This window comes from Coturnix japonica, chromosome 3 (assembly GCF_054131305.1).
Source record: "Coturnix japonica strain WE chromosome 3, WE-NBRP24, whole genome shotgun sequence".
NCBI classification, from domain to species: domain Eukaryota; kingdom Metazoa; phylum Chordata; class Aves; order Galliformes; family Phasianidae; genus Coturnix; species Coturnix japonica.
Window position 1 is genome coordinate 10,914,267 of NC_140665.1, and position 13,499 is coordinate 10,927,765.

Here is a 13,499-nt window from a genome sequence, read left to right on the forward strand (position 1 = left end):
AGGGTGTACTGTAGATTGTCTATCTCCAGAAATCCTCATAGGGTTACTTAATGCACTCCGAGTTTTGTACTGGTAATGAAAAAGGAAAGAATATGAAGAGTTTTTTGAGATTTAGAAAACACTGGTGCAGTGTGCAGCAGTTGGAGCTGTGAAGGCTGCAGATGATCTGGTGCAAGCAGTGGTGGTACAGGACAACTGCAGGGCAGGCGTATGTGAGATGAATGGAAAGGGATCAGAGGGATAAGATGATCCTGGTTCTTAAATGACCTTCCTCTGCTGAGCAGTTACTGACCATAACTGAAAATCTTCTTTCTTTGACTAATATTTTTATTATCCATTCAAAGTGGGCAGTGGGAAGGACCGCACATTTGCTACCTTTGCACTGGGTTTTCAGATAACCCAATACACTATTGTGAAGATAAACCAAGTGTCTTCTTGCACAGCAACAGCTAAATCTCAGTTAGAAGTTCATGCCTGCAGCGTGCATGCTGCAATCACAATGACACTGAGTTTATCTGATGTGGGAGGTTTCATGACTCGTTAATCTAGCAAAGTCTCTCTTCAGTAGGTGTTGGCAGTTCCGCAGTGATGAGCTGTGATTATAAGGACAGGTTACTTTATCTCTGTGCTGTGATTTCTTCTATTCCCGAAACAAAAGGCATAAATTCTCGGAATATTCACTTTAATTATTTATGAAGTCTTCTTCTTGCAAAATGCTTTGGATATCAAGAAGTGTGGCAGTGAAAATTCTGCAATATGTTGGTTTTTATTGATAGCCTGCACAGAATTCTGAACTGTGTTGCTAATATCTGGGATATCTCTTGAAGTCAAATAAAAAAACTGGAGGTGTATAGTACTTTTGGGTCATCCACAGATGCTAAGAGTATGAAATGATGAGTCCATTAAAGGCTTCGGCTTTGAGAAGTGCCACTGGAAGCAAAGGCAGCTGTCAGTTTGTTAAAGGTCTGCAGATGATGCATAGCGTGGAGCTGTTAGCTGCTGGTTTTGCAGCTATGAAATCCTGGCTGGGAAACTGATACTGCTTTGCTGCGTGCTCAGCCCTTCTGCATGAGACTGCAGTGCAACAGGTGGGCTTTGGCTTTAACCCTTCGGACACAACCGCTACTTGGATTAGATGTGGTTGTATGTAGAAGCTCTGAATGGAGAGCTTCTGAATTGCCAGGTAGTTCAAGCTTAGATTAGGAGAAGTGGACGTGGAAGCACAGCTGACCTCTGTTCCAGTCTGTTGGTGTCCTAAAAATACATATTTGCAGAATGAAAGTGCAATCTGTTTCATCTGGTGTACCAGTGAAAACAAGACAAACTTGTGCTTGGGTGGGGAGGAATGAAGCAAAAGGACTTTTTAAGGCAGAGGGCACTCATTAGTGCACCGAGTAAGGAATCGATAGCATAACATTGAGATTTGTGCTAACTTCAGACAGCATGTAAGGGAGATCAAACTCAGAACCTGTGTAGAAAACTCCGATTTAATTTACATCAGTAAAAAATACATTTTGAAATTGAGCATGTTCTTAAAAACAACCGTATTTCAGAAACATGGAATTCAGGAAAAATGGAAGTGATATCCAAAAAATCTGTAATGCAACAACAAACAAACAATAACAATTAAAAAGCAATCAGTCATTATATCCCTCTGTTGTTTTCTATGTACTAGTTACTCTCAGCTCGCAATATAAGCTGAAGTTAAACACCTTATTTTCAAGGGTCCTGTACTGAAGAAAATCTTTTAGCTATGCATAGTCATGAGTTCATGATACAGATCACCACAGGAGAAGCTCTGTTTCTTGAATATAATGCTCAGTTTGCTGCAACATCCTTAGGGCAATGTTAGAATCCCTCAGCAGCTGCAGTGTTTAGGTGGGACTGTGGTTGTGATGGACATGACCTTAGCCAAAACTGGAACACATACCATACAGGGTTGATGGTTTGTGTGACATGTCTTCAGGTGAGCATTATTTTAATCAGGGAAAGGTGGCTTGGCTGATTTCACATCCAGCCAGCACGCGTGAGCAGGTTTTCAGCTTGGTTGCTGTAGTGTTTCTCTATGTGCTGCTGTAGCTCTTACCCCACAGAAGAATTTGCTGCTTGGAGGGCATAAATATACATTTCAGTTACCATCCATTGTGGATACTGAGGAATTTCAGTGTTAAGCCACGAAGGGGTGAAATGATTATGGTAACTGAACAGAAGTTGTGCCCCCACTCTTGCATTCTCATCTTCAAAGCTACATATTGGCATGCAAAGTGCCAGATTTCTTCTCTTATGTTTCTGGTTTATTTCTGTTCTGACAGCTAATGACAGCAGAATAGACAAATCCAATATATATACAAAATGTGTAATTTTAATGCAGTGGGAGTAGATAAAACTTCTGATGAGGACGAAAACTGACCTGCAGAGTTTGCTCTGCTGAAGACCTTTGCAGTATCTTCTTGTTGATTTCCCTATTTAATAGGGGATGATGTATCTGCCAGTGATTACAATGTGGATCTGTTATCATCTCCTACCTGTATGCCCTGGGTATGGCTACTGTGTCACCTCAAGCTCACAAACCCCTGACGATCCAAAGCACTGATGTACTGAGTTATTTCTTTATGTTCAATACTTCACCTTAAATACTACAATTAAGGTTTTCTTGTGTGTGTGGTATAAAATGGCACTGAGTTTATGGATGGTCGTGATGAAGGCACTATAGTACAACTCAAGAGGAGTTCAGTAACCAAAGGGGGTCCCTTGAAAAGCTTAAGGTAAGCCTTAGTTCCTCAGTCACGAAGGTAACCAGAAAGGGTTAAAAATTCTGTATGTAGATTCTGTATTCTGTATGTAGAATGTCTGTAAATTCTGTATGTGTTGTATCTTTTCTGGACCTTTTTTTCTGTACTGAAGTAACATATAAAACCTAGTCAAGTTGGGTAAATTACAAAGTTGCATCTTAAGTCTGATGACAAACTAGTTCTTAGAGCAAAATCCAGTACGTTCTGAAAGTATTTTAGTGGGTGTTGTAACAGTATGATTAACCAGTTGTCAGTACCTTGCGTTTTCATTAGCAAGAACATGTCTAGAAATCACAGTAAATCCATTTGAACTGTGTAAACTAGAATATGAACCTCTTTCTGAGAGAAGAAGATTCTCTCTTTTTTTCTTTTAACATGTCCTTAAGTGCCTCAGGATGTTTGACTGGGCTGTTACAAAACTACTCTAATCAGGATTAAGCCTTGTATCCTGAGAACTAGAGATGATGAGATTACAAGATAATCAAAGATGCTTTAGAAGATCAAAGTCTTTTTGAGGAAATAGCATTCCTAACATCCCTTGGGAAAAAAAAAGGGCTATTTTTTCCTTTAACTTGCATTTGGCCTTTTCCTCATAACTAACCCAGTGTGAAGTTGTGACTTTGCAGAAGCCATTTATATTTTGCAATAGAACTCAATTGGTTCACAACTGCTTGGGCCTTTTTGCTGTCACAGACAGTAGAGCTCAGTGCTGCCCTCTGATCCCTGCGAGGAGCTGCAAGTGCCATGAGGCCTCCCCTCAGCTCCTCTGCTCTGGGCTGAGTAAGCCCAGGGGCCTGAATTTACTGCATGAAAATACTGAATCGGTTTGCCTCAGAACTGCAAAGTATTTCTGTTGTTAAAAGTAAACCTTTGAATTGCAATCAGAAGGAGAAGGTTACCACTCTGGTATTTCCTCTGGAGGTCGAGAGTTTTGGGTTCAATGCCTTCATATTGTTTTCTTGTGATCAAAAATAATGGAGCAGTGTTTTGGAGGCTTGGATAAGGATATTCCCCTCCTGCAGATCTCAGGCCTTGCTCACGCCTCTGCCTTCCTGGGTGCTTCTGCGGTCAGTCCCTCTGCAGCCCCTGGCCCACGACGTAGAGCTCCGGGTGGGAGGCAGATCTGTTGGACTCTTTGATTTCAGGGGCAGAAGGGTTGCTCCAAGAGTCGCCTGCTTTTCTAGGGCTCTCGTCCATGCTGCAGAAGGAAAGATGCTTAAGTTAAGAGGCTAATGAATGTTACTCTTCAAAACAACGCTTATCAGACCATGTTAACCCATGAGGCACAAATGCTGCACAGTACTAGGTAACTGCCTGTCTCCTTTTGTGTACGCGCTTTCTATATGTGCCCTACAGGCTTTTTTCTTCACAGTCCCTCTTCTGTGATGCCAAACACACTGTAACTCTCTCTCCCCTTCCAAAACTTCCTTGGGAAGCAAATGTTTAAAATGTTTAACAGGGAATCAGTATGAATTTAGATTCACTTGCAGATGAAGACTAATTTGAGTGGGAAGTTTTCTTCCAAACTCAGACTCTTCTGGACAAAAGGTCTTAGCTCTGTTATACATCTACACGGTTATAGGGATTTCTGAGGATGCCAGCATGGCAACAGGATATGTGCTCTGATGGCACAAATCTGCCCCATTACAAACAGGATAACTGAGACATAGAGCACAAGTGATGTTCCTGAGGTCACACAAGCAATCTCTAGAGGCACAGAGGCTTTGTGAATCAAGAGCGACTACAGCAAAAGAGCTGGTGATGGATATCTCACTCTGCAGGCCTTTGTTCCATCTTGCTTTAACTAATTAAGAGTTTAAGCTAAACATAAGGAAATACCCCAGAGTTATCCAAAATCATTACTGTATTTTAAGCACATGAACTGATAAACTGAATTAATTTTTGACTGTAGACCAGCCTTACCTTCCTATCATATCTGCTAGGACTTCAGAGATTTGAAGGGCTGGATGAAAGAGATTTGTGCTAGATTTCCAGTCACAAAACTCTAATCCAGGTTCAGATGACCCCCAGATGCAGAAGCTGCACTCAACTACTTGTTTTGGGCCTGATTCAATGAACGAAGTCCCTTGCCAAGACCTTCTTGAACATTATCATAACGGCAATAGCATTTCTTCCATCTCTGCTCTACCACTTGGAAGATTAGCAGTCTAATGAAATATTATTTTAATTGCATTTGAGTTTTGTGTAATATGGGTTAACAGATTTCTATAAGCAGAACAATTGTAAATGTTATGCCTTGATAATATACCAATAACTGTTGATCACTGTCAAATAACCAAGCATAGGAACTGGCAAATTTAGCTCACTTTAATCCATCCATAGTCTGTCCAAACAGGAACTGCATGTTCTACTTTATTTGTTCAATTAGTAGTTGCTGAACATAGAACCTGAAATCTGAAACTGAAAGTCTGGTCCAGGTACCCTAATACCAAGTACAAAAGCTATAGCTTTTAAGGCTAGTGATGTGTAAAGTCCTGATTTTTCTTACAGCATAAGATGGGTGGCAGACATACTTGGGAAAGAAGCACTGTTTGCCTTCTAGAGGAGCAGTAAGCATGTGGCAGATGCAAATCTGTGTGTAGCAGTGATATCTAATGCCTGGCAATGCAGCTGAATGGAAGCTGCTGCCACTTCTGTTGCTGCTGCTAAAATGCAGTAGGTGAGAATGGGGATACTGCTGCCTGATGGCTCACTGAAAGCTGTTGTTTGTACAAGCTCCTGGCAGATTATATTTAGTATTTTCCCAGAAATTGGATATTTTACTTGGGCATGGAAAACGGAGTGATATATTCAAGAGTCTGCACAAGTATGGGAGAAAATGGCTACATTGCCAATTTTTAAACTGCTTTACATATACAAGCATGATGCCACTGCAGGCTTGCCTGACTCCCCTCCCTCCTGTAACCTGAAGCTGCTCATAGCATACACAAAAACTCACATGCACAGAGGCACTGTTATACATAGAGACGAGAGGGAGAGCAAGGAAAGAAGGAAAGGACTCTGAGAGTTGGGTGGGAATGGCATGCAATGTGAGACCAGATGCAAACACTGCCAGAATTAAGAGTTTTAGGAATATAACATCTGTTTGACAGAGATGTTTTAAAATCTTCCTCTGTTAGCTGAGTGAATTGCAAAGCAGAGAAAGCCTCGTATGGCTAATAAACCTGAAGGAGAAAGATAGATCAGTGTGGTGTTTCCTCTGGCATGGCAGCTGCTGTAACAGCAAGGATCAGCATCTGCACATGGTGTGAGGTGCTCACAGCTTTGGCAGCTGCTCAGAGCTCAGTGAGGAGATGGGCAGCAGTGATGTGAGGGGCTCTTGGAGCTTCTGCCATGTGCTGCTTCCTAAAATAGCCCTTTTCTGCCCATCAGCACATTTGCTGTGATATCTGTATTATGCCAAAGCAAGGTCTGTAAAAGTCAATTCTAGGTTAACTCTAAGAAAGCAAACGACAGAATATTGAATCTTGAGTCAGTGCTTGTGGTAATGGGCTCAGTTTCCCTCGTGTTTACAATGACATAAATTTGAGCTAACTCAATAGGACAACGTTTGATCTCTGTTTGTATAAGTGATAAGCTGAATTTGGCTCAGGATATATTTCTTCTAAAATGACTAGAAATGGTGTATATCATAACACTAGATACCATATTTTTTCATGAAAGGGGGATGATTTTATTTACAGTGGTTTTTCTTTATATTACTCTCTGTGCTGTGACAGACAACAACAGAGAGATAACACACGCCACTGAAGCATAAATTAGTTAACGATTTATAATAGAGTGTTTTTAAAATTGAGCCATAAAACTCCCAGGACTTTTGTCTTACAGTGTTTGACACAAAGCTGCCTTGGAAAAACATTAATTAATTCTAGTGGGCACTGGAGTAGACAAAGCTGGCTTCACACCACACATAACAGCAGAAATCCCAACAGCAATGTAGACAACTTTCAGATGATCTTCAAATGTCAGAATATAACACAAAATTAGAATCCAGAATGCAGAACTGATCCTTAGCAGCTTCTGCTCATTTTGTTTTGCCAATTCCTCTAGTATGAGTGTGATTCTTGTCCTGTCTTTGGGAAGGGAATGCCTATACACTTGATTTCAGAGCAGTTAATTGTCTCTGCAGTCAGTGCAGGGTATGGTTGTGCATTCACAAGTGCAGTTTTATTTCCTGTTGGGCCTGGTCTTACAAGCTCTGCTCATGGGGACAATTTGTGTGATTTCAGCTCTTCAGCAACTAGAGTAAAAATATTCCTTTTGTGAGGAAAGCCTGTCTGGGAAGGGTCTTAATCCTCTTGTGTAGCTTAAACCTTAATGGACTCAAACATTCTAAGATGCTACAAAACGAGAATAACAACACTTTGTGCTTCCAGACAGCTACCCTGATCTTCAACTACTCCCAGATACTCAAGTGTGTTTTATAGCTTTTTGTTTTTAAATGATAGAGAAAATGTAAAGCCAAGCCCAAGTATTTTAAAGATGTCCACTGGTGGTTGCAAACATAGAATTTCTTGTAACTAATGCTTTGATAACAATGAATTTCTGGCAGCTGTGGGTGATTTCTCCACTTTGAAAACTGAGTTTGGTCTTTGGAACCACCATTAGTGCCTAGATCTGAAAGCCTAGCTTCAACAAGCTCTAAGTTTCAGCTACAATTATAGTCACACAGCTCTTTACCTCTCATCTGCACATTATTCTTGCCAGTTGATCTGAAATATTTTAACATAGATTTCTGTTGAGCAGTTTAATGGCTTAGAAGTTGATGCTGGTTAAGACATGCCAGCCTATTTTCTCACAGTTACTTAATGATGTTTATTAGCTGAGGGCTATTCCATAGCTTTTAAGAATTGAAGGTGGATGTTCTTAGTCCTCAGACAAATACGAGAAATTCAAACCATGGAACCTACATTGAACTTTCTCAGGTTGCAGTGTAAGGCTTAAGCAAGCTGTGCAAAGTTAACTATTCCCTTTACTCTATGTAAATCTGGGGCAAGATGATGTTATCTTTCCCCAGCCATCTGTCACATATAGGAACAGAATACTTTAGTGAGGAATCTCTTAATGACAATAAATTCCCATCAGGAGTTTATAGAGCCAACACAATACAATACTTCTGCTTTCCTGATAAAAATGTAGAAAGTTTCTTACCTTGCTTGGTTAAGTGCAGGCTCACTGGCAGCTGACACAGGAGTTGGAAGGAAGAACCGGACCCCTGGACGACGGTCTGAGAAACTTCTCCTCACAAATGGCTGAGGACTGGCAGCACTCAGGGACAGCTTCCTGGTTCGGGCTCCCAGCTGCTGAAAAAGCAGGCTGCTCTTTTGGGAGGGTTTTGAAGCTTCAGGCTGACTCGTGACATCCTCTGAGGGTTTGCTGGGTGCTGGTGGAGGTCTTGCTTCAAATAAGGAAGAGGTGGCTGGGCAAAATATTGAATGTACATTGCTGCCCTTCCTGGAAGAGGAAGGCTGGGGCTCATCCCCAGCATCTAGACCTGCTCTTGATCCTCTGTAGGAGCAAGATGGGGAGGTTGGTGGGGATGAAGTGATGGGAACTGGAGCAGGGCCTGTGTCGCGGCGGGATGCTGGGGAGCCTGGTGGCCGGTGTGGGCTTGATGAGCTCTGCTTATGCTCTGCAGGAGGGCTGAGCAGTTTGCGCTGGGCTGGTGGAGAGGGCAGCTTCTTCTGTGAGGGAGGGCTGGGTGCTCTGGGGCTGGGTGCTCTGGGGCTGGTTGGGGGGCTGGGTTTCCTCTGGATGGTGGGCGAGCTGGGCAGTGGGTTACTAAAAGCTTGCAGAGAGTGTCTGTGATGTGTTGGAGGGCTGAAAAGCCGTTTCTCAGTTGGCGGAGAAAAAGGAGGGGTTCTCGCTGGGGACACCCTTCTGGAGAACGCTGAGCCTTTTTCGTTTCTCCTGAGTGAGTCAGGAGAGCTGTGCTTCTGGTACGGCACCGAAGTTGTGGGTGAATTGGCTTCCATGCCCTCTGAGCTGTTGCTGTGTTGTTTTGAAACACCGCTGGGATTCTGAAGAGGAATAATTTTATGCGTTTGCTTGTACAAATCTGCAGCCTCTTTTCTCTGGGTTGCTAATATCTCTTCCTGGCTAGGGATGTGCACATTGGTAGGGTTCAACTCCAGAGAATATATTTGCAGTTTATCATCCCTTGGTTCGCTGTTCCTTAGGACTTTGTTAGCAGCCACATTGGGGCCACTTATATTTTTACTTGGCAATAAGTCAATGGATTGAAGGGAGGCCCTCATTTTTGGGGAGACTTGTGCTCTCTTAGTAGCTTGGAGTTCTGTTTTGGCAGGCTTTTTGGTATCTTCTGACAAGCTTCCTTCAATTCTTGCAGTTTCTTCCCTTTCAGAGGAGTCAAAATTACTGTCCATTAGCATTTCAGGGGGTGGTGGTGGCAAGTTTTCAATGTCTTCATCTGTCTCTTCCTTTGTGTCCTTGCTTAATTCTGCAGCTGCTATAGGAGGAAAGGCATTTGGAACGTTAGAACAAACTCCACTGTTGTTTGAAAGGTTTGTGCCTTCTACTGGCGAAATGCGATGCTTAACGTTTAAAGGTGCTAGGCCTCTCTGAATGGGATTAGTGGATGGGATGACTGGAAGTCCAAATTTTCTGATGCATTTTACTGGTCCTAAAGACCTTAAAGATGTGGCTTTTCCAAGCTCATCAGTAGGACTGAATGTTTCAATGAGCTTTTTGACAGACTGGCGGGGGGCACAACTGCTGCCACTGAGCATTTGTGTTCCAGAAGGCTTGTTTTCTTCATTCCCTGATGATGTCTCCAGGGTGGGCACAGTAGCTTTCAAAGGCTTTGTGTCTCTTTTTTCCTCCAGCTGATGGGCAGGATTTTGATCAACTATGTACGTAGGGACTTTATCCTGGTTAGGCAGGATGCTGAAATTTTTTGAGAGGCATGCTTTCAGTTTGCTAGAAGACCTAGAAGTAACTTGCTCATCCTGCAAGTGACGTGTTGTTCTCAGTTTCCAAGGCTCTTTGTTGTGATCTGTTTCCTTCTTTCCATAAAACGTTTCTAGCCTTTTACTGAGCTCCTTTTGAGTTCTCTGAAGCTCTAGGAGGGTTGGGTCCTCTGCCTGGCTTCTGAGGGACTCCTCTGACCGGGATCGTCGTTGTTTACCAAAGGTTTTCTGTCTGCCTGTTGCTGTACTGGGCCTTGCTGTTAAGATGGCTGTTCCACTCTCGTCCTCCATCCATTCTTTACGCCTAGACATAGTTGGGACAAACTTGATTTTTTCACTGATAGCATCTTTCATCTTCAGAATCATTTCCTCTGCTTCTGCATTTTCTGTCCTTTTGATGGACTGCCTGTGTGTGTTATCAGTGACTGCAGGTGAAGACTGAGGCCTCTTTGGCAGGGCATCCTTCCCCATTTCTGATAAACTTGTGTTGTCATCATCCTCCCCCAGGGTGCTCCCTTCATCATCATCATCATCTGAAGGAAAATCTATTGATTCACCAACTTGGAAATGTTCATGTTCTTGAGTAGAGTCAGACTGGAAGGAGTTACAGGAATGGCTTTTGCTCAAGCTTGCATATTGTGCCACTGTGGAAATACCTTCCAGTACTCCTCCCTGACAAGAAGTTCCTTCCCTACTTTGAACAGATGAATGAACCACATCTTTAAAATTCATTTCAAGTGCATAGTTATGAGACGTGGCTGTGCCTAGTGGCCTTCTCCCACTTTGGATATGCTCCATCATTCTGGTGTGCTTTTGGGACAGAAGGCCATGTGCAGAGGAATCAAAGCTTGCCTGTGCTCCAAGTTGGCTGAAAGGACTGAAGTCTTTGAGGGATTCATTGTCCACACAAATGCCACTGTCCTCAGAACAGAGTGTCCTGTCATCACCATGGAACTGAGAGTTCCCCATGGTTGAGGCTTCAAGCAGCCTTACTGTCTGAAGCAGGCGCTCATCAAACATTTGCTTTGCTTTCAGTTTTCCTTCCAAGTTGCTTGCAGCAGTTTGCAGGTAGTTGCATGTCTCCTGCAGGGCATCAGAGGTGAGAGAGGCCAGCGTTCCGTTCAGTAACTGCATTTTATTGATTGTGTATTGCAGTAGCTGTTGCAGAAGATCAGGGTGCTCCTTCAAATCGCCTTTTTCTAATGGCCATGCCAGATTCCCCCCCACATCTTTGAGAAGATTTTCTCCATCAATAGCAATTTCTTCCAAGAGCTGGTTGATTTCATCAAAGCGAAGCACGAGGAAACTTACCATCTGTTGTAGGAAGAGCTGAGTTTGGGCAGCCTGATCAGCCATATGAAGTATTGCTTCATACTTGGAGAGGTTCGGATTTAAGTAAGCGTATGCACTCTGATGAGCTTTAACAAGCAGTTCTGGGAAATCTACCTTTTTCTCTGTCTCACAAGGGGACAAAATAGACTTTTCTTTAGTTTTGCTATGTCGACCTTGCTTTGCTGTCTTATGATTCTTTGGCTTCTTCCCTTTCTTTAGGATTTGCTTTGCGTTGCTTTCATTCTTATTATCCGAAATGAACGTTGATGCTTCTGATTCACAGGAGCTTTGCTTCCTGATCTGAATAGCCTCAGCAATGTGTTTTTGAGATTCAATCAGTTTGGATATAACTTCAGCCTCTGTGGCTGTCCTCTCAATTATTTTGTCTTCCCTGGAAATGGGGACGTTTGGATGAAAGTTGGAAGAAAACTGCAAATGATCACTCTTATCCCACTCAGACGTTTTCTCCTTGGTTTCTGTCAGGCAGTCATTCCTCTGGACCTCATATTGGTGAAGTTCATCAATACTATAGCAAGATGAACCTTTAACTAGCAGTGGGATTCCTTTATCTGTTGGATCAATACGCAAAACACCTTTGGGCTTATTCAAAGCCTTAAGGCCACTTCTTGCAAGAGTATTAACAATCTCGCTGTGAGATGGTGTGCAGCCCATCTTTTCTTCAGCTGTACTTTTGATTTAAAATCTAGATAATTATGGAAAATACAACAAAGAATCAAACTCACTGTCTCATCCCGAACTGCAGACTGGCCTTTTTCTCACGAGTTTTCCATCACAAACTTAGTTTTGTTGGAGGTTCTTGATGTAGTTTGCCTTGAAATCTCATGTGTTCACTGCCCAGGATCTGGTCTTGCAGTCATGCATTGTCCCACTCTATGTTTCCACACAGGTTTTCTTCTTTGATTTAAAGAAAAAAGAAAAAAAAAAAAAAAAAAAAAGAGTGTGAAAGCTCTGCTGGATTTAGAGCTAATGGATTAAGAGGACTTGCGTGCCTCACTTCTGTCTTGACAGATGTCCACTACAAGTAAGACTTTAAGCTCATTAGGGTAAGCAGGCACCAGCCAGTCAGCATCCATGTTGTATTTATAAAGGCAATTTTTTTTCTGCACTATATTGGGTGGCAGGAGGACTTGGTACTTGTCCCTCCTTCTTTTCCTTGTTACAAAACTGTAACACATAATTGAATGTAGTGATTCAAAGGAGGAAACTGCATTTTGAAGCCTTTTTGAAGAGAAACTACTTGAATGTGTGCACAAATACAACTAGATATTTCTTAACCAAGAAAAAGATGACCTTGATGGAGCATACAGCAGCTGGAGAATACAGGGAGAATCAAATGGGCTAGAAGTACTTGTTATGCCTGAAGTTCTATGTCTCTATACTGTCCAAGTATTTACTTTTGAAAGGCAGTATGTAGGTGAGGATGTTAATAGCACCAGGTCCCTGTTTGCCTCTTCATTACTCACGTTCGATGGATTCATCTTTTAATTTCAAAGAGTAGCTTTTCTACCAAAGTTATCACTTCCTCAGTGTCAGAAAAAAACTGCAGACAAGAGTGACTAAACCTAATTCTGGGGAGAAGCCAACTGCTTCTTCTCCAGCAATTTCTGTATGATTGCAGGTATCTCATCTGCTTCCCCAAAATCTTTCTATGCTGCCAAGCCTCTATAACATTTTCTGACTCGAATGAGCTGCTTACATGACACATTCCTTGGAGCTGTAGCAAACCTTTCTCCTAGAAAATAATTATTTTCTGTAGCCTTGTTATTCACATTTCTTCTCTTCAACAGGAGCAGCAAACTAAACTTGCTTTACAAGGGAGAAAGCATGCCAGTGACTCCTAAGAAAATGTTTAAAACTCTATTGCTTTCTCTCAGGTTGTTCTTCTGGGATGTATTAGTTACACTTAATGCATGTGATAGCACAGCCATTTTCTTCAGTGCTTTTGTGGAAAACATCAGGTAATTATTTCTTGGCTCTGCTTCTTCCAAGTCATGTAGCTAATTCTCCAAATGCTTCTGCATCCCACCACCATGTGGCTTATCCAGAGCGGCTGATTTATGATGGTTATGTATTTATTACCCCACAGTTAATATTAACTAATATTACTTCTGCTGTTTTATTTATTTTTTTAGAGATTCTGAGTCATAGAAAACATGTTTGAACAAGGCATGTGTTTTGTCCTAATTCTGTTGCCTGCATTTCTATGTAGTGCAACTACTTAATGAGCTGTCAAACTTATTAGCTTGTGCGAGAGAGAGAAGCTCTCAAAGTTTCCAACCACGTATGAAACTACATTTGTCATTGACGTTCTTGTTACTAAGTAAATGTATGTTGTGTTGAAAGTCTGAGGTATTTAAAGCAGGAAAACAAAAAGCTTTACCACATGGAAAATACAAAAGAAAAT

General features: G+C 42.0%; 1 protein-coding gene across 1 annotated transcript; it reads right to left on the reverse strand.

Moving 5' to 3' along the window:
- Nucleotides 1–1,479: 1,479 nt before the first annotated feature.
- PCARE (photoreceptor cilium actin regulator) lies at nt 1,480–12,014 on the reverse strand. The gene is made up of 2 exons (XM_015856922.3): nt 7,965–12,014; nt 1,480–3,990 (listed from the first exon to the last, which is right to left on the reverse strand). The coding sequence occupies exons 1-2, from the start codon at nt 11,744–11,746 to the stop codon at nt 3,861–3,863; spliced, it is 3,912 nt and encodes a 1,303-aa protein (XP_015712408.2). The 5' UTR covers nt 11,747–12,014; the 3' UTR covers nt 1,480–3,860.
- Between the last annotated feature and the right edge of the window lie 1,485 nt (nt 12,015–13,499).